The following is a 20310-nucleotide window of genomic DNA, read 5'->3' as shown; positions in this document are numbered from 1 at the left end:
TCCAGCAACCTTTTGGTCAAAACACTGCTTTCACACAGGATTGCATATAGAAATGTCTGGGCTTGCCTCCCAGGTGGCGCAGTGGTCTAAGGCACTGCATCACAGTGCTAGCTGTGCCACCAGAGCCCAGGCTCTGTCGCAGCCGGCCGCGACCGGGAGGTCCATGGGGCGATGCACAATTGGCCTAGCCAATTCCGGGTTAGGGAGGGTTTGGCCGGTAGGGATATCCTTGTCTCATCGCGCACTAGTGACTCCTGTGGCGGGAAAGGCGCAGTGTACGCTAACCAGGTCACCAGGTGCACAGTGTTTCCTCCGACGCATTGGTGCGTCTGACTTCCAGGTTGGATGCGCACTGTGTTAAGAAGCAGTACGGCTAGGTTGGGTTGTGTTTCGGAGGACGCATGGCTTTCGACCTTCGTCTCTCCCGAGTTGTAGCGATAAGACAAGATAGTAACTACTAACAATTGGATACCACGAAATGGTGGAGAAAAAGGTGGGAAAAAAAGAAGGGAAAAAAAGAAAGAAATGTCTGGGCTTATAAGAACACTTACTGTATTTCACTCCATGCATCAACCACTGTTTGAGGAGCATGCAGCCTCTCGCTGCGCTACAGGTCATATTCTGTCCAAACTCTGTATGCCATGGGCTCTCCAACCCTGTTCCTGCAGCTATTAAGTGAAATCTGTTCGGGAACATCGATAGTAACATATTTTCACAAGAAAACATATTTAATTAAAACTGTTGACAGCTCCTCTCTCTGCGCCCTCGAGAAAGGAATGAAGGAGAGAGGGGAGATGGAAATGCATGGTGGTGAGATAATCTGTAGCTAAAGGTAATGTGTCAGCCTATTGATTATGAAAATATAAAAAATGCCCTATTACTAGGTTATTCAAAATCAAATACAAACTCACTGTAATTGTAGGCTAACTGTAAGCCGCCCTACACAATCAATGAACTAATAGCATCGCCAAGGCCTATACGTTCTCTCCCAGACTCATGGATATACATTTTGGAGCGTAAGGTAACCAGTTCATCTAGTATGCATAATAATACAGTCCACATTCAAAGGCAATTACTATAATTTGTTTAATTTTGTAGTAAAGGCAAGACCAATTATGTACCAAAGACATTTTAAATATTATTATTTTTAAATGTTTTTCTACTGTTTGGAATATGCGGTAAGCTATTAGACTACAGTTCATTCTGAAAGTAGTCAGACACTTTCCCTTTTTCCACATTTTGTTCCACATTTGTTAATACATTTTTGAAACTGTATTAAAAATAAAAAACGTAAATACCTTATTTACATAAGTATTCAGACCCTTTGCTATGAGACTCGAAATTGAGCTCAGGGGCATCCTGTTTCCATTAATCATCCTTGAGATGTTTATACAACAGTCCACCTCTGCTAAATTCAATCGATTAGACATGATTTGGAAAGGCACACACCTGTCTATATAAGGTCCCACAGTTGACAGTGCATGTCAGAGCAAAAACCAAGCCATGAGGTCGAAGGAATGGTCCATTGAGCTCTGAGACAGGAATGCGTCGAGGCACAGATCTGGAGAAGGGTACCAAACCATTTCTGCAGAACTGAAGGTCTCAAAGAACACAGTGGCCTCCATCATTCTTAAATGGAAGAGGGGAGGTGAGAGAAGGGCCTTGGTCAGGGAGGTGATCAAGAACCCAATGGTCACTCTGACAGAGCTCTAGAGTTCCTCTGTGGGGATGGAAGAACCTTCCAGAAGGACAACCATCTCTGCACCACTCCACCAATCAGGCCTTTATGTTACAGTGGCCAGACGGAAGCCACTCCTCAGTAAAAGGCATATGACAGCCCACTTGGAGTTTGCCAAAACACACCTAAAGGACTCTCAGACCATAAGAAACATGATTCTCTGGTCTGATGAAATCAAGATGGAACTCTCTGGCCTGGAGGAAACCTGGCACCATCCCTACGGTGAAGCATGGTGGTGGCAGCATCATGCTGTGGGTTGTTTGTCAGCGGCAGGGACTGGGAGACTATTCAGGAGCTGTCACGCCCTGACCATAGAGAGCCTTTTATTCTCTATGTTGGTTAGGTCGGGGTGTGACTAGGGTGGGTTATCTAGGTTATTGTATGTTTATGTTGGCCTGGTATGGTTCCCAATCAGAGGCATCTGTTTATCGTTGTCTCTGATTGGGGATCATATTTAGGCAGCCATTTCCCCCACTGTGTTTTGTGGGATCTTGTTTTTTGGTTAGTTATCTGTGAGCATGCCATTTGCTGCACGAACTCTACGTACGCTGCGCCTTGGTCCGTCATTCATTATAACGATCGTGACAGGATCGAGGGAAAGATGAACAAAGTACAGAGAGATCCATGATTAAAACGTGCTCCAGAAGACTCAGGACTCCAGACTGCGGCGAAGGTTCACCTTCCAAGAGGACAACGAACCTATGCACACAGTAAAGATAATGCAGGAGTGGCTTCGGGACAAGTCTCTGAATATCCTTGAGTGGCCCAGCCAGAGCCTGGACTTGAACCCGATTGAACATCTCTGGAGAGACCTGGAAATAGCTGTGCAGCGAAGCTCCCCATCCAACCTGACAGAGATTGAGAGGATATGTAGAGAAGAATGGGTGAAACTCCCCAAATACTGGTGTGCCAAGCTTGTAGAGTCATACCCAAGAAGCCTCAAGGCTGTAATCGCTGCCAAAAGTGTTTCAACAAGTACTGACTAAAGTGTCTGAAAACTTATGTAAATGTAATATTTCATGTTTCTTTTCCTTTTTCCACTTTTTTCCCCTAATTTCATGATATCCAATTGGTAGTTACAGTCTTGTCCCATCGCTGCAACTCCCCTATGGACTCGGGAGAGGCGAAGGTCGAGAGCCATGCGTCCTCCGAAACACGACACTGCCAAGCCGCACTGCTTCTTGACACACTGCTCGCTTAATCTGGAAGCAAGCCACACCAATGTGTCAAAGGGAACACAGTCCAACTGGCGACTGACGTCAGTTTGCAGGCGCCCGGCTCGCCACAATGAGTCGCCAGCCAAACCCTCCCCTTTTTCCCTGTGCTAAGCTTTGAAACAACATCCACAATGACCATGTTTTCCACTCAGTTCCAACCTGTGGTTGAACTTCTTCCTTCAAATTGATCAATCACAGTGGGTTTTAAAAGCATGATACTGTTTTGATAATAAGTGTTTGATGGGATTGCCTTTCATTGATGTCATGGTGGTTAGAGGGACAATAGAGCCCTGAGTACAAGACCATTAGGCGAGTTGGGTACTACCAACAGTGCGGAGATTAGTGTGAGTCAACTGTCACGTGGAATTTGACTTTGGTCATAATGATCTATTGAAATCATTAGCTGTCAGAGCAGCTTACCGATCGCTGCAGCTGTAACACAGCACATCTGTAACTAGCCCATCCAATAAACTACCTACCTCATCACCATATTTGTTTTTGTTTTTCTGCTCTTTTGCACAACAGTATTTCTACTTGCACATTCTCATCTGCACATATATCACTCCAGTGTAAATTGCTATATTGTAATTACTTCGCCACAATTGGCCTATTTATTGCCTTACCTCCTTACTTCAGTTGCACACACTGTATATAGATGTTTCTATTGTGTTATTAACTGTACCTTTGTTTATCCCATGTGTAACTCTGTGTTGTTGTTTCTCTGAAACAATGTTGGAGGTGGCTTATGGTAGAAAATTAACATAAAATGATCTGGCAACAGCTCTGGTGGACATTCCTGCAGAACATTTTAGGGAAGTAGTAGCTTTTAGTCCATATGGAACATTTCTGTGAGCTTTTATTTCAGCTAATGAAACACTTTACATATTGCGTTTACAATTTTGTTCAGTATATATGGAACCCAAAAGCGTTCTACCTGGAACCAAAAGAGTTCTACCTGGAACAAAAAAGGGTTCTTCAAAGGGTTATCCTATGGGGACAACCAAAGAACCCTTTAAGGTTCTATAGCACCTTTTTTTCTAAGAGTGTACTCTCCTGAGTTCAAAACTGCAAACATGTAATGTATGCATCACAGGACACAAACACAATGCTATTATATGAGTCAATGGTCCTTGTTGCTACAGTATGAACATGGCAACTAGCTTGGGGGGGTTAGGTACATCAGAACTCCATTGCGTGGGATGGGAGAAGTTGAGATTATTTACGAGGTGGAGTCGATGCTTCTTTCCCACAGAAAGGGAGTGAATGAAAGTGTTTCTGATGTGCGAGCCCACTCCAGAGGTGAGACACCCGTCCTCCCACCTCAGTACGACTCCCATTGCTGGACTATTGATTAGCCCCCAACGTGTCAGTGTTTATTGCTGCTTGGTAGGCTGTAAACTCTGGGCTCTAGGGACTCCACAGCCACAGTTTCCATTGGAATGTTCAGTTTTTCACATCCCAACTTATTTTTACGTAGTATCTCTTTGAAGACGATCAGAAAAATGTATTATTTTAAAGAGGATAGAAGGGCTCTTTTTCCATTTTGGGGTTGTTTGCTCCAAGGCCTGTTTCATTAGTATGTTCTCTTTCTCTATGGGGCTGATGATCACTCTACTTTGTGTGTGTGTGTGTGTGTGTTGACTGCAGACTGCCTCATTATCCCATAATGATGTATATCAAATGCTGGATTGAAAACAAAAGGTCACCCTCCACCTGTGAGCCATGTCTGATACCCATATAATTAGAATTTGGTGCATTTCCCAATCTCCAATCTACATAGACAACAATAACCAATTCTGGTGTGGAGCCATATTGGACGGAGAGTGAAATCATGTGGATTCTAGGACTGTGTCCTGCACTGACTGCTTCACTGTATGTTGTGGGTGCAATATGTGTTGGGCATATTTCCTCTGCACTGTCCGTTCAAATGCATATTCTGCACTTTAAATGTTCAGACATAAGTGTTGGGACATAGACCCACAACCTCGAAGAACCATCCTCAAATGAGGGGGACTTGAGAGGGGTATTTCAACTTACAGTTTCACAGCTGCCCGCCTAGATTGTGTATCAGCCAGCGATCTTTGTCTGTACCAGGCACGTTTGTGCTGATGTCTGGCTCGATGTACAGAATACTAATATTAGAGAAGTCATTATCTGAGATCACACGCAGGGGACAGATGGAGCCAGACATAACCAGAGCATAGATTAGAGTACAGGAGGAAGAAGAAGAGGAGGAGGAAAAGGAGGAGGTGGTAGAGGAAGAAGGCAAAGGAAGGAGTGACTCATGTCCCTTCCCTCCCTCCCTCCCTCCCTCCCTCCCTCCCTCCCTCCCTCCCTCCCTCCCTCCCTCCCTCCCTCCCTCCCTCCCTCCCTCCCTCCCTCCCTTCCTTCCTTCCTTCCTTCCTTCCTTCCTTCCTTCCTTCCTTCCTTCCCAGTTATCTGCATCCCTTTCATCTATGTGTCTGTCTCTTTCATTCTATCTACTTTATCTCTATATCCCTGTTTCTCTCTTTATAAACACTATACAATTTTCTATGAGATCATGTATAAAATACTGACTAAACAATCTGAAGTACAGTGCCTTTCGGAAAGTATTCAGACCCCTTCACCTTTTCCACATTTTGGTAAGTTGCAGCCTTATCCAAAAATGTATTATTTAAAAAAAATCCTCAGCAATCTACACACAATGCCCTATAATGACAAAGTGAAAAGAGGTTTTAAAAATGTTTGCACATTTATTAAAAATTTAAAACAGAAATACCTTATTTACATAAGTAGTCAGACCTTTTGCTATGAGACTCGAAATTGAGCTCAGGTGCATCCTCTTTCTATTGATCATCGTTGAGATGTTTCTACAACTTGATTGGAGTCCACCTGTGGTAAATTCAAATGACTGGACATGATGTGAAAAGGCACACACATGTCTATATAAGGGCCCACAGATGACAGTGCATGTCAGAGAAAAAACCAAGCCATGAGGTCGAAGGACTTGTCCGTAGAGCTCTGAGACAGGATTCTGTCGGGGCACAGATCTGGGGAAAGGTACCAAAACATTTCTGCAGCATTGAAGGTCCCCAAGAACACAGTTGCCTCCATTATTCTTAAACCCCAACCCCCTCTCCCCAAATCTGTATGTTCTTCAATGACTTACTTCAGGCACATTACCATTGACATTACACGCCTGCTAGCCACCCAACACTAAATAATGACACGAATTGTCCCTGATCCTTGTGTATTTCTCCACAGGATCCTGAATCATGGGGAGACATGGCTGAACAATCCTTTTCCTCCAGAGATAACATTATGTCTGCTGGTCCGACAGCAGGACACAACTTATTTATCAAGCATATCCATTTCCATTTGTCTTGTCATTATACTCCTCTGTGGCTGTCCACTTACTCCATAGCAATTTTCACAAACATGCTCACTCTCCCTCATTCCACCTGTCTCTCTTTGTCTCTCTCTCTGTCATCCCATCTCTCTCTCTCTCTCTCTCTCTCTCTCTCTTTCTCTCTCGCAGAGACCATCCTAGAGACATTAACGACGCTCAGGTGTGTCCTATTTAATTGTTAGGTTGTCCTTTGCCGAAGCTTGAATTGTTAACGGTGTGCTTTTGTTTCCTGGGGTAGTTTTCGAGACTTAGTGTTTGTTGTTTTTTCATGTTTACTGGGATCCTGCGGCTACCGTTTCTAAGTAAAGCTTTATGTTTATCCTTAACCACTGATTCCTCGTCTCGTCTCTTCTCTGCACCTGGGTGCAACCTCACCACGTCACATCACCTACAGAGAGATTAACCTACAGAAGAGTCAACTCAGCCAGATGGTTCTGAGCCACAGGACAGAAACACATTTATACCCAACCAAATTATAAGAAAGCAAAAAGATAACTACAGTGCCTTTGGAAAGTACTCAGACCCCTTGACCTTTTCCACGTTTTGTTACGTTACAGCCTTATTATAAAACAGATTAAAGAGAGAGAGAGAGAGAGAGAGAGAGAGAGAGAGAGAATAAGCGAGTGCCAAGGGAAATCAGATGACACAGATTTAATTTTACAGGTTTGTGAAAATTGCTACGGAGTAAGTGGACAGCCACAGAGTGTAATGACAAGACAAATGGAAATGGATATGCTCTCTCTCTCTCTCTCTCTCTCTCTCTCTCTCTCTCTCTCTCTCTCTCTCTCTCTCTCTCTCTCTCTCTCTCTCTCTCTCTCAGTCTGATTGGGAGAAATAAAAGTCTCAGAATAGGATCTGGACCTCTCTGGTCACAGTCCCTCACCCTCATTAGCATTGAGCTACAAAAACACAGTTTTAATCACTGCTAAACAAAAAAACAATAATGTCACCCTCACCAGGGCCCACGTGTATCAACTAGAATAAATATAAGTTGGAACTGAAGTAATGACTGTATACTGAAACAGCCATTACGTAGATGGCAGAGCCAGATGCATAATTGGAGTTTCCTATATATTTTCTTCATTAAGTTAATACTGTATATTCAGCATTTATTAGCAATATACTATGGGGCAAGTTTAATTGAATGCTGATGTTTATTGTCATGAGTCTTGTCCTAGAGGCAGAATTGAGTTATTTCCCCTAAATAGGCCAGATGCAAAGTCAAAAATGTTGATATTGTAAAAGTTAGTGAAAGATTAATTTAAGCATTAGAATTAGGCATTAGTGTTAGCGGTGTGGTTAAGATTAGGGTTAAGGTTAGTGTTTGGTTTAAAATCAGATGTTATAACTTTGTGGCTGTGCCAGCTAGTGACCACTCTACAGAGCTGTCTGCAGAAGAAGATCAGTGCAAGAATCCCTGTTATTGTTCCTTTCTTGAAATACCAGGTGCCTGTGTTTCATTTGAATAAGCCTTTCCAACAACATTACATGATACCCCTGTGAGTAAACTTATGAGCAACATTTTTCATTAAGCTCTATTTGAAGTTTAAATGTTTGGATGAAGTTTGCTCTCCTGAGGTGGGTGTTTAGTAGAGTGCCTTGACTTTTTCACATTTTGTTGTGTTACATTTAACATTATTTTTAATTGACTACCCCACACATGCAATTATCTGTAAGGTTCCTCAGTTGAGCAGTGAATTTCAAGCACAGAATCAACCACAAAGACCAGGGAGGTTTTCCAATGGTTCGTAAAGAAGGGCACCTATTGGTAGATGGGTAAAAAAAAGCAGACATTGAATATCCCTTTGAGCATGGTGCAGTTATTAATTACACTTTGGATGGTGTAACACTACACCAGTCACTACAAAGATACAGGCACCCTTCCTAACCCAGTTGCCGGAAAGGAAGTAAACCGCTCAGTGATTTCACCATGAGGCCATTGGGGATTTTAAAATGAGTTACATAGTTTAATGGCTGTGATAGGAGATTTCTGAGGGTGGATCAATAACATTGCAGTTACTCCACAATACTAACGTAAATGACAGTGAGACTTACCCTGAAAGACTCGCAGCTGTAATCGCTGCAAAAGGTGATTCTAACATCTAATGACTCAGGGGGTTGAATACTTATCAAATCAAGATATATTACTGTTTTATTTTCCAATATTAATTGAAAAAAGTTTTTTGAATTTTTCTTCCACTTTGACATTGCAGAATATTTTGTGAAGAATTTTGACCAAAAAATTACAATTAAATACATTTTAAACCCACTTTGTAACACAACAAAATGTGGAAAAGGGTTGTGAATCCTTTCTGAAGGCACTGTATATATACTGACTAATAACGGTTTGATTTGACCAGTGTGTGTGTGTGTGCGTGTGTTTGTGCGGGTGCATGTGTGCATGAATGTCAATGTGTCAGTGTTCTCAGCAGCTCCGGGAGACTGCAGGAGGGTGCATGCTCACTGAATTTCAAGTCAATAAACATATAGCACATCTTCCCTGTTAATCCAATTTCGAGCTTAATCCTGTAAAACTCAGCCAGGCAGTCGATCCCAACGTTACACACCCCTTCATTGACAAAGACATGAGTTGGACAGGGATTACGGTAACACTGTCTATGAACCACCTGTATAATGCAATTTCAATTCTTTTATATGGACCTCTATCACATTTTGGAATATAACAGTTGCTATAAGCATTCATAACAGGTCACAAGGCTTTTAACATCATTTAGGCTATGCATTCATAACGCATCACACAGCATTATAAAACATGCTCGAAAACATAGCAGCCTCTAGAAACGGATAAATGGTTATAATAGATATACAGTTTGAAGTCAGAAGTTTACATACACCTTAGCCAAACACATTTAAACTCAGTTTTTCACAATTCCTGATATTTTATCTGAGTAAAAATTCCCTTAGGATCACCACTTTATTTTAAGAATGTGAAATGTCAGAATAATAGTAGAGATAATGATTTATTTCAGCTTTTATGTCTTTCATCACATTCCCAGTGGGTCAGAAGTTTACATACACCCAATTAGTATTTGGTAGCATTGCCTTTAAATTGTTTAACTTGGGTCAAACATTTTGGGTAGCCTTCCACAAGCTTCCCACAATAAGTTGGATGAATTTTGGCCCATTCCTCCTGACAGAGCTGGTGTAACTGAGTCAGGTTTGTAGGCCTCCTTGCTCGCACAGGCTTTTTCAGTTCTGTCCACACATTTTCTATAGGATTGAGGTCAGGGCTTTGTGATAGTCACTCCAATACCTTGACTTTGTTGTCCTTAAGCCATTTTGCCACAACTTTAGAAGTATGCTTGAGGTCATTGTCCATTTGGAAGACCCAAGCTTTAACTTTCTGACTGATGTCTTGAGATGTTGCTTCAATATATCCACATTATTTTCCCTCCTCATGATGCCACTTTTGTGAAGTGCACCAGTCCCTCCTGCAGCAAAGCACCCCCACAACATGATGCTGTCACCACCGTGCTTCATGGTTGGTATGGTGTTCTTCGGCTTGCAAGCATCCCCCTTTTTCCTCCAAACATAACAATGGTCATTATGGCCAAACAGTTATATTTTTGTTTCATCAGACCAGAGGACATTTCTCCAAAAAGTACGACCTTTGTCCCCATGTGCAATTGCAAACAATAGTCTGGCATTTTTAAGGCAGTTTTGGAGCAGTGGCTTCTTCCTTGCTGAGCGGCCTTTCAGGTTATGTCGATATAGGACTCATTTTATTGTGGATATAGATAATTCTGTACCTGCTTCCTCCAGTATCTTCACAAGGTCCTTTGCTGTGGTTCTGGAATTGATTTGCACTTTTCGAACCAAAGTATGTAGGAGACAGAACGTGTCTCCTTCCTGAGCGGTATGACAGCTGCGTAGTCCCATGGTGTTTATACTTGCGTACTATTGTTTGTACAGATGAACGTGGTACCTTCGGGCATATGGAAATTGTTCCCAAGGATGAACCAGACTTGTGGAGGTCTACAACTTTTTTTCTGAGGTCTTGGCTTATTTTGTTTGATTTTCCCATGATGTCAAGCAAAAAGGCACTGAGTTTGGAGGTAGGCCTTGAAATACATCCACAGGTACACCTCCAATTGACTCAAATAATATCAATTAGCCTATCAGGAGCTTCTAAAGCCATGACATAATTTTCTGGAATTTTCCAAGCTGTTTAGTCAACTTAGTGTATGTGAACTTCTGACCCACTGGAATTTTTTAAATTAATTTTTAAAAATATATTTTTTTAAACTTCCGGCGCCGACAGAGATGGCCGCCTCGCTTCACGTTCCTAGAAAACTATGCAGTCTTTTGTTTTTTTACGTGTTATTTCTTCCATTGGTACCCCAGGTAATCTTAGGTTTCATTACATAGAGGAACTACTGAATATAAGAGCAACCTCAACTCACCATCATTACGACCAGGAATACGACTTTCCCGAAGCGAATCCTGTGTTTTGCCCACCACCCAGGACAATGGATTGGATCCCAGCCGGCGAACCTAAACAACGTCGCCGTAAAAGGGGCAAACGACGCGGTCTTCTGGTCAGGCTCCGGAGACGGGCACATTGCGCACCACTCCCTACCATACTACTCGCCAATGTCCAGTCTCTTGACAACAAGGTTGATGAAATCCGAGCAAGGGTAGCATTCCAGAGAAACATCAGAGACTGTAACCTTCTTTGCTTCACGGAAACATGGCTCACTCGAGAGACGCTAACGGTGTCGGTGCAGCGAGCTGGTTTATTCACGCATCGTGCCGACAGAAACAAGCATCTTTCTGGTAAGAAGAGGGGCGAGGGGGTATGCCTTATGATTAACAAGACGTGGTGTGACCATAACAACATACAGGAGCTCAAGTCCTTCTGTTCACCTGACTTAGAATTCCTCACAATGAAATGTTGACCGCATTATCTACCAGGAGGATTCTCTTCGATTATAATCACAGCCGTATATATTCCCCCCCAAGCAGACACATCGATGGCCCTGAACGAACTTTATTTGACTCTATGTAAACTGGAAACCACATATCCTGAGGCTGCATTCATTGTAGCTGGGTATTTTAACAAGGCTAATCTGAAAACAAGACTCCCTAAATTCTATCAGCATATCGATTGTGCAACCAGGGCTGGAAAAACCCTGGATCATTGTTATTCTAACTTCCGCGACACATATAAGGCCCTCCCCCGCCCTCCTTTCGGAAAAGCTGACCACGACTCCATTTTGTTGCTCCCAGCCTATAGACAGAAACTAAAACAGGAAGCTCCCGCATTCAGGTCTGTTCAACGTTGGTCCGACCAATCTGATTCCATGCTTCAAGACTGCTTCGATCACGTGGATTGGGATATGTTCTGCATTGCGTCCAACAACAACATTGACGAATACGCTGATTCGGTGAGCGAGTTCATTAGAAAGTGCATCGGCGATGTCATACCCACAGCAACTATTAAAACATCCCCAAACCAGAAACCGTGGATTGATGGCAGCATTCGCACAAAACTGAAAGTGTGAACCACTACTTTTAACCAGGGCAAAGTGAACGGAAACATGACTGAATACAAACAGTGTAGCTATTCAATCCACAAGGGAATCAAACAAGCTAAGCGTCAGTATAGAGACAAAGTTGAGTTGCAATTCAAAGGCTCAGACACAAGAGGTATGTGGCAGGGTCTACAGTCAATCACAGATTACAAAAAGAAAACCTACCCCGTCACGGACCAGGATGTCTTGCTCCCAGATAGACTAAATAACTTCTTTGCTCGCTTTGAGGGCAATACAGTGCCACTGACATGGCCCGCTACCAAAACCTGCGGACTCTCCTTCACTGCAGCCGACGTAAGTAAAACATTTAAACGTGTTAACCCTCGCAAGGCTGCAGGCCCAGATGGCATCCCCAGCTGCATCCTCAGAGCATGCGCAGAGTCTGCTATCCCAGTCTGCTGTCCCCACATGCTTCAAGAGGGCCACCATTTTTCCTGTTCCCTAGAAAGCTAAAGTAACTGAGCTAAACGACTACCGCCCTGTAGCACTCACTTCCGTCATCATGAAGTGCCTTGAGAGACTAGTCAAGGACCATATCACCTCCACCCTACCCGACACCCTAGACCCACTCCAATTTGCTTACCGCCCCAATAGGTCCAGAGACGATGCAATCGCAACCACACTACTCACTGCCTAAACCCATCTGGACAAGAGTAATACCTATGTGAGAATGCTGTTCATCGACTACAGCTCAGCATTTAACACCATAGTACCCTCCAAACTCGTCATCAAGCTCGAGACCCTGGGTCTCGACCCTGTCCTGTGCAACTGGGTACTGGACTTCCTGACGGGCCACCCCCAGGTGGTGAGGGTAGGTAACAACATCTCCACCCCGCTGATCCTCAACACTGGGGCCCCACAAGGGTGCGTTCTGAGCCCTCTCCTGTACTCCCTGTTCACCCACGACTGCGTGGCCATGCACGCCTCCAACTCAATCATCAAGTTTGCGGACGACACTACAGTGGTTGGCTTGATTACCAACAACGACGAGACGGCCTACAGGGAGGAGGTGAGGGCCCTCGGAGTGTGGTGTGAGGAAAATAACCTCACACTCAACATCAACAAAACAAAGGAGATGATCGTGGACTTCATGAAACAGCAGAGGAAGCACCCCCCTATCCACATCGATCGGACAGTAGTGGAGAGGGTAGTATGTTTTAAGTTCCTCGGCGTACACATCACAGACAAACTGAATTGGTCCACCCACACAGACAGCGTTGTGAAGAAGGCGCAGCAGCACCTCTTCAACCTCAGGTGGCTGAAGAAATTCAGCCACCTGAGGTTGGCTTGTGACCAAGCCAAGGCTTGTCACCAAAAGCACTCACAAACTTTTACAGATGCACAATCGAGAGCATCCTGTCGGGCTGTATCACTGCCTGGTACAGCAACTACACCGCCTACAACCGTAAGGCTCTCCAGAGGGTAGTGAGGTCTGCACAACGCATCACCGGGGGCAAACTACCTGCCCTCCAGGACACCTACACCACCCAATGTCACAGGAAGGCCATAAAGATCATCAAGGACAACAACCACCCGAGCCACTGCCTGTTCACCCCCATATCATCCAGAAGGCAAGGTCAGTACAGTTGCATCAAAGCGGGGACCGAGAGACTGAAAAACAGCTTCTATCTCAAGGCCATCAGACTGTTAAACAGCCACCACTAACATTGAGCGGCTGCTGCCAACATACTGTCTCAACTCCAGCTCACTTTAATAATGGAAATTGATGGAAATTGATGTAAAAAAATGTATCACTAGCCACTTTAAACAATGCCACTTAATATAATGTTTACATACCCTTCATTACTCATCTCATATGTATATGTATATACTGTACTCTATACCATCTACTGCATCTTGCCATCTTTATGTAATACATGTATCACTAGCCACTTTAAACTATGCCACTTTTTATGCCACTATGCCACTGCATCTTGCCTATGCCGTTCTGTACCATCACTCATTCATATATCTTTATGTACATATTCTTTATCCCTTTACACTTGTGTGTATAAGGTAGTAGTTGTGGAATTGTTAGGTTAGATTACTCGTTGGTTATTACTGCATTGTCGTAACTAGAAGCACAAGCATTTCGCTACACTCGCATTAACATCTGCTAACCATGTGTATGTGACAAATACAATTTGATTTGAAGTGAAATAATCAGTCTGTAAACAATTGTTGGAAAAATTACTCGTGTCACGCACAAAGTAGATGTTCTAACCGACTTGCCAAAACTATAGTTTGTTAACAAGAAATTCGTGGAGTGGTTGAAAAACGTGTTTTAATGACTTGCGACTTCAACTGTATAATGTAGAAGGCTCGTAGAAACTGTTACTAGACTTTATTACAATTTAAGAATATATAGTAACAGTTGTTACTTGGACACATCTACTCATTCAAGGCTTTTTCTTTATTTTTACTATTTTCTACATTGTAGAATAGTGAAGACATCAAAACTATGAAATTACACATATGGAATCATGGAGTACCCAAAAAAGTGTTAAACAAATCAAAATATATTTTAGATTTGAGATTCTTCAAGGTAGCCACCCTTTGCCTTGATGAGAGCCTTGCACACTCTTGGCATTCTTTGTGCCTTTTTCTGATTACTACATGATTCCATTTGTGTTATTTCATAAGTTTGATGTCTAGAATCTCACACAACTGTCCACACGATAAGAGAATGAGAGATAGCTATCTGTCAAGCAGGGGCATAGTCACTGGGGAGCCAGGCCCACCCAATCAGATTGAGCAACAACAACAAAAATGTTTCATTTTATTTCTTTACTTGTCAGTGTTCCAAACGGGGCATTACTGGTATTTTTATCTAAAGATGCAAACACCATCAGATATAATTCATAGCACACAGTCCACTGGGTTACTCAGATTTGATGAAATATACACTTAGAAAAAAAGGTTCCAAAAGTTTTTCTGCTGTCCTCATAGGATAACCCTTTTCGGTTCCAGGTAAAACTGTGGAAAAGATTCTACATGCAACCCAAAAGGGTTCTACTTGGTACCAAAATTATTCTTCAAATGGTTCTCCTATGTTGATAGCCGAAAAACCTTTCTAGGATCTAGATAGCACCTTTTTATCTAAGAGTGTATAAAAGAAGAGATTAACTGGAATGACATTCACTCTCAAGGGATAGGTCGCCAAAAATAACTAACTGAAAGCCTCACCCCTAGTAAGTCAGAATAGCATGAGATTAGTTATACAACTGCAAAAGTTTCTCTTTGCCCCATGGCAAAATGTGTAAAATTGTAGGAAGTTAGCTGTGACAAATGTCTGGCTACGCCACTGCTGAAGTGTAGTTTCAGCACCATGGACAGAGTCTAATCCCAGCAATGTGTGCACGTCACTGTATTACCAAATGCAGTAGACAGAAACATAAGGGCATGCTTCCAACAGTATTTTAACAGCCCAATTTCAGCACCACAGACAGCGACAATGCAAATATTAAGATTTATGCTTGCACCAAGTAGTTTAGACTGCAGTGGCTGGGAAAGCGTTGCTTCACATCAATGTAGTATGGAGTTCAAAAGCAGAATTGAAATGTGCAGAAATATCAGCAGTTTAATACATTTTGGGAAATCCCTGTGATTCATAATTAATTTGTTTTATCAGTGTATAATTAATCCTGCCTTACGGCAGAGGTGATTTGGAGAGAGATCTCCCATGTAGAGCACAAACACACACTTATAGATGTAGGATCATAATTTGAGCCAGTTTGAGCCAGTTTGCTACAGCAGGACAATAATCCTACAGCAACAGGAAATGTGAATTATTATGTGGATTATAATTAATGGACATTTTTGTAAGGTTTGATAAATTTTCAAAAAGGGAAAGTGAAGTCTGAAATTACAAAGTGGATGTCACGCCCTGACCATAGAGAGCCCTTGGTTCTCTACGGTGTAGTTGGTTAGGGTGTGACTAGGGGGTGTTCTAATATGTCTATGTTGGTGCTAATATGGTTCCCAATTAGAGGCAGCTGCTTATCGTTGCCTCTGATTGGGGATCATATTTAGGTAGCCATTTCCCCACCTGTGTTTTGTGGGATATTGTTTGTGATTAGTTGCCTGTGTGCACGTCATGACTTCACGTTTCGTTGTTTCTTTATTGTTTTGTTTGTTTCACGTAGATTAAAAATATGTGGAACTATACTCACGCTGCGCATTGATCCACTCATTACGACGATCGTGACAGAATATCCCACCACTTAAGGACCAAGCAGCGTGCCATGGAGGAGAAGGTGTTTTGGACATGGGAGGAAATCATGGGAGGACACGAGACCCTTCCTTGGCAGGAGTCGCCAAGGACCATGGAAGGACAGCGACGACGCCGGGGACCGCGGCCACAGAAACCCCAAGATTTTGTTTGGGGGAGGGGCACGAGGGGTGGCCGGTCGAGCCGAGGAGAGTGCCAGAGCTCCGCCTGGGAGTCGATGGAACAATGTGAGGAAGGATACCGGAGAGAGGGGTTAGGAAGGAGTAGGCTACAGGCGGGCTGAAGAGCGGGTCATCAGTCCTGTGCCATCTGTGCCGGCTCCAAGCACCAGATCTCCAGTGCACCTCCCCAGCCCGGTATGTCCTGTGTTCCTCGCACTCGCCATGAGGAGCGTGTCGTCAGTCCGCTGCCAAAGAAACCCCAAGATCCTTTTGGGGGGGCACATTGAGCTGGCGGCTGAGCCGCGGGAAGAGCCAGAGACCATCAGGGAGGCGATGGAGAAGTTGGGAGAGAGAGATGAGAGAAATGTTATGTAGGTGTGTTCTGCACGGCACCCGACCTGAAGAGCCTGTCAGCAGTCTGGTGAGTCCAGTGCCAGCTCTCCGTACCCTTCCTGAAGTGTGTGTCACCAGTCCGGTGCAACCTGTGCCGGCACCACGCATATCAGGCCTCCAGTGCGCCTTCCCAGTCCGGTACGTCCTCTGCCAGGTCCCCGCACTCTCCTTGAAGTGCCTGTCACCAGTCCGGTACCACCTGTGCCGGCTCCACGCACCAGGCCTTCAGTGCGTCTCCCTAGTCCGGTACGTCCTGTGCCAGCTCCACGCACTCGCCCTGAAGTGTGTGTCACCAGTCCGGTGCCACCTATGCAGGCTCCATGCACCAGGCCTCCAGTGCGTCTTCCCAGTCCGGTATGTCCTGTGCCAGGTCCCCGCACTCTCCCTGAAGTGCGTGTCACCAGTCCGGTACCACCTGTGCCGGCTCCACGCACCAGGCCTTCAGTGCGTCTCCCTAGTCCGGTACGTCCTGTGCCAGGTCCCTGCACTCTCCCTGAAGTGCGTGTCACCAGTCCGGTGCCACCTGTACCGGCTCCATGCACTAGGCCTCCAGTGCGCAATCACAGTCCAGAGCTTCCGGCGATGGTTCACAGTCCAGAGCTTCTGGCGAAGGTTCACAGTCCAGAGCTTCCAGTGACGCTTCACAGTCCAGAGCTTCCGGCGGCGGTTCACAGTCCGGAGCTTCCGGCGACGGTTCACAGTTTGGAACCTCCAGCGACAGTCCACAGTCCGGAATCTCCAGCAACGGGTCACTGTCCAGAACCTCCAGCGACGGTCCACGGTCCGGAAACCTCCAGCGACGGTCAATGGTCCGGATCCTCCAGTGGCGGTCAATGGTCCGGAACCTCCAGGCACGGTGTCCAGTCCCGCTCCAGGGCAGGAGCCTTCCTTTGCGGCGATGTCCTGGCACGGCGTCCAACCCAGCCCCATGGCCAGAGCCCTCCTTTGCGCCAATGCCCAGTCCAGGCACGGCATTCAGCCCGGCGCCATGGCCGGATCCGGGGTCTGGGCGGGGGCTACAACCTGCACCGGAGCCGCCACCGACACTAATCACCCCCCCTACCCTCCCCATTTGGTTTCAGATTTTGCGGCCGGAGTCCGCACCTTTGGGGGTGGTACTGTCACGCCCTGACCATAGAGAGCCCTTGGTTCTCTATGGTGTAGTAGGTCAGGGCGAGACTAGGGTTTTTTCTAGTATGTCTATTTCTATGTTGGTGCTAATATGGTTCCCAAATAGAGGCAGCTGTTAATCGTTGTCTCTGATTTGGGATCATACTTAGGTAGCCATTTCCCCACCTGTGTTTTGTGGGATATTGTTTGTGATTAGTTGCCTGTGTGCACGTCATGACTTCACGTTTCGTTGTTTCTTTATTGTTTTGTTTGTTTCACGTAGATTAAAAATATGTGGAACTATACTCACACTGCGCATTGATCCACTCATTACGACGATCGTGACAGTGGAAGTTACAAACTTCAGAAACCTTTTTAAACTTCAAATACACTACAAGTTTTAAATTGCCTGTGATGCAGGAAAGTTCTCCTGCAAAAGGGTAATCAAATTAAGATACTACATCTGTACACGTATGCACGCACATACACAGGCACACACAGAAGGAGCACCCACAAGCCTGTCATGGGAAGTCGTTTTGTTGCATTGCTCACATACGCATACTGTGGACCCCAATCAAAGAAATGGCTTTTCAATACGATTTAAGATGTGAATGCACACGCACATGCAAACACGCAAGCAGGCACGTGCGCACACACACTCAACCACACACACACACACACACACAAACAAAGGCTATCGGGCTATCATAGTTTCCACCATTGTGAATGGCTCATCTTTCCCCCATGGGAAGATAATCCTTGATGGGGCGAGACATCAGAATGAATGAGTTCTGTAGATCCCTGGAGTTGAATCTCAACACCGAAAGAGAGGATTGATTCCCCAGACGCTCTCCAGGAGCTCTCTAAGCCTTATAACAGACCAGACAAGATGCCTATGACGTGGATCTATACATCTACAAGCAAGGGCTGAAATCACTGCAAGCCACATCTAAAGGAAAGAAGTGTCTCTGCAGAAACACACAAATGTTACTGCACCGCTCTGCTCTGCCGCAAAGACCCAGCGGTCCAGGGACATCCGTCCTCCCACTGTATTTACTCAACTTCAGAAAAACCAGAGGGTTTATAGTCAAGATAAAAGAGGAAATGGCCTGAACGCTTGGCAAACAGATGGGGGTTGACATATGCATCCCCAGGTGGTCCCCTTGCCCAAACATGACTCTGCTTGGGAGCCAAGTGACAGTGCCATGAGGCAGACTGGTCCTCTGGCTGTCGCACTACAGGACTTTATCTGCTGCTCCTCTTCTCTTCTTAACACTGAAACACCATTATTATTCCTGCCACAGATTCACAGCAGCCTTGCAGTAACAGCCACAGCTGAGGATTGTATAAGCCAGTGGAGGAAGAGGAGTGCAGAGATACAGATACATTCCTCTGTCCATCCATTTTTCTGTCTCTCTCTCTCTGTCATGAAGTGAGAGACACAGGCAAACACACCATATCCCTGGAAACAGACACACACTCTCTCGTACATTCTGTAACTTGCAAAGACATGCACTGTACTCACATGCACACATTTATGCACACTTGCACACACATACACCCCCTCTGCCCCCCAAAAACTGCTCTTGTACACACATTTAAACTCCCCCTCACAAACACACTTATTAACCTCCCTCCCCTCCCACCACCCAGCACAAACGCACATTCACCCCCACACTCCCCTGCACACCCGTTCACAGCTCAGTGACATATTTCATAACTCACCCTGGCTGTTGGGTCCCCCCTCTCCCTCCTCGGTGTCTGTCATGTTATTAAGCATCCTCTCTTCCTCAGGCTGCAGTCTGCAGAGAGAGAGACACTGCTACTGCTCTAGCACTGGCAATCACAGCTCTGTGGGCTGGAGCCACAGCAGAGAAAGCAGCACGGACGACAAGAAGCACTGTTTTATTTCTGTAGCTCACTGCCTCCCTCTCTCTCCCTCTTCCCTTCCCTCTCACGCTCAGCAAAAGAGCAGTGCAGAGAGGAGAGAGTTTTTTTATCTTCTCCACTTCTTCTTTCTGGCGTGTTGCGTGATTCTCTCTTTCTCTCTCTCTCTTCAGGAGGAGGATAAGAGAGTGAGAGAGGCTGCAGGGTATAGCTGATGATGGAGTGCCTGTGAGCAAGGTCTCGCACACACTCACTCACACGCACGCTTGTTCGCTCGCTTGCTCTGCGCACTGCACAGCTACGATCGGCCCCCAGTCAGCCTAAGCCTGATGACTAAATTCATCATGCATTCAGAAGGCATTATCTCTCTCTCCCTTTCTCTATCTCACTCCCTTGCTCATACACTCATCCCCATCAACCATCTCTTCACGAGAGAGGGAGAGAGTGAGAGAGCGAGAGGGAGAGAGACAGAGTGAGAGAGGGAGAGAGAGAGATACAGAGCAAGAGTGGGAGAGAGAGAGAGAGAGAGCAAGTGCGGGAGGGAGGGAGGGAGGGAGGGAGGGAGGGAGGGAGGGAGGGAGGGAGGGAGGGAGGGAGGGAGGGAGGGAGAGAGGGAGGGAGGGAGAT

The 20310-nt window shown here is 45.2% G+C and overlaps 1 protein-coding gene across 3 annotated transcripts in view; it reads right to left on the bottom strand.

The window, feature by feature from the left end:
- Positions 1 to 20096, bottom strand: part of LOC112222271 (solute carrier family 12 member 5) — a 120017-nt gene extending 99921 nt beyond the window's left edge. For 2 of the 3 annotated variants that reach the window (XM_042304044.1, XM_042304045.1), the window contains exon 1: positions 19522 to 20096. In XM_042304044.1, the coding sequence (XP_042159978.1) occupies positions 19522 to 19576 (55 nt within the window). In that variant the 5' untranslated portion in view covers positions 19577 to 20096. The remainder of the gene's footprint in view (positions 1 to 19521) is intronic. The other variant, XM_042304046.1, reaches the window with a different exon arrangement.
- Between the last annotated feature and the right edge of the window lie 214 nt (positions 20097 to 20310).

The sequence above is a fragment of the Oncorhynchus tshawytscha genome, linkage group LG22 (assembly GCF_018296145.1).
Source record: "Oncorhynchus tshawytscha isolate Ot180627B linkage group LG22, Otsh_v2.0, whole genome shotgun sequence".
In the NCBI taxonomy this organism is placed as follows: domain Eukaryota; kingdom Metazoa; phylum Chordata; class Actinopteri; order Salmoniformes; family Salmonidae; genus Oncorhynchus; species Oncorhynchus tshawytscha.
This window is presented reverse-complemented; position numbering and strand designations above follow the sequence as displayed.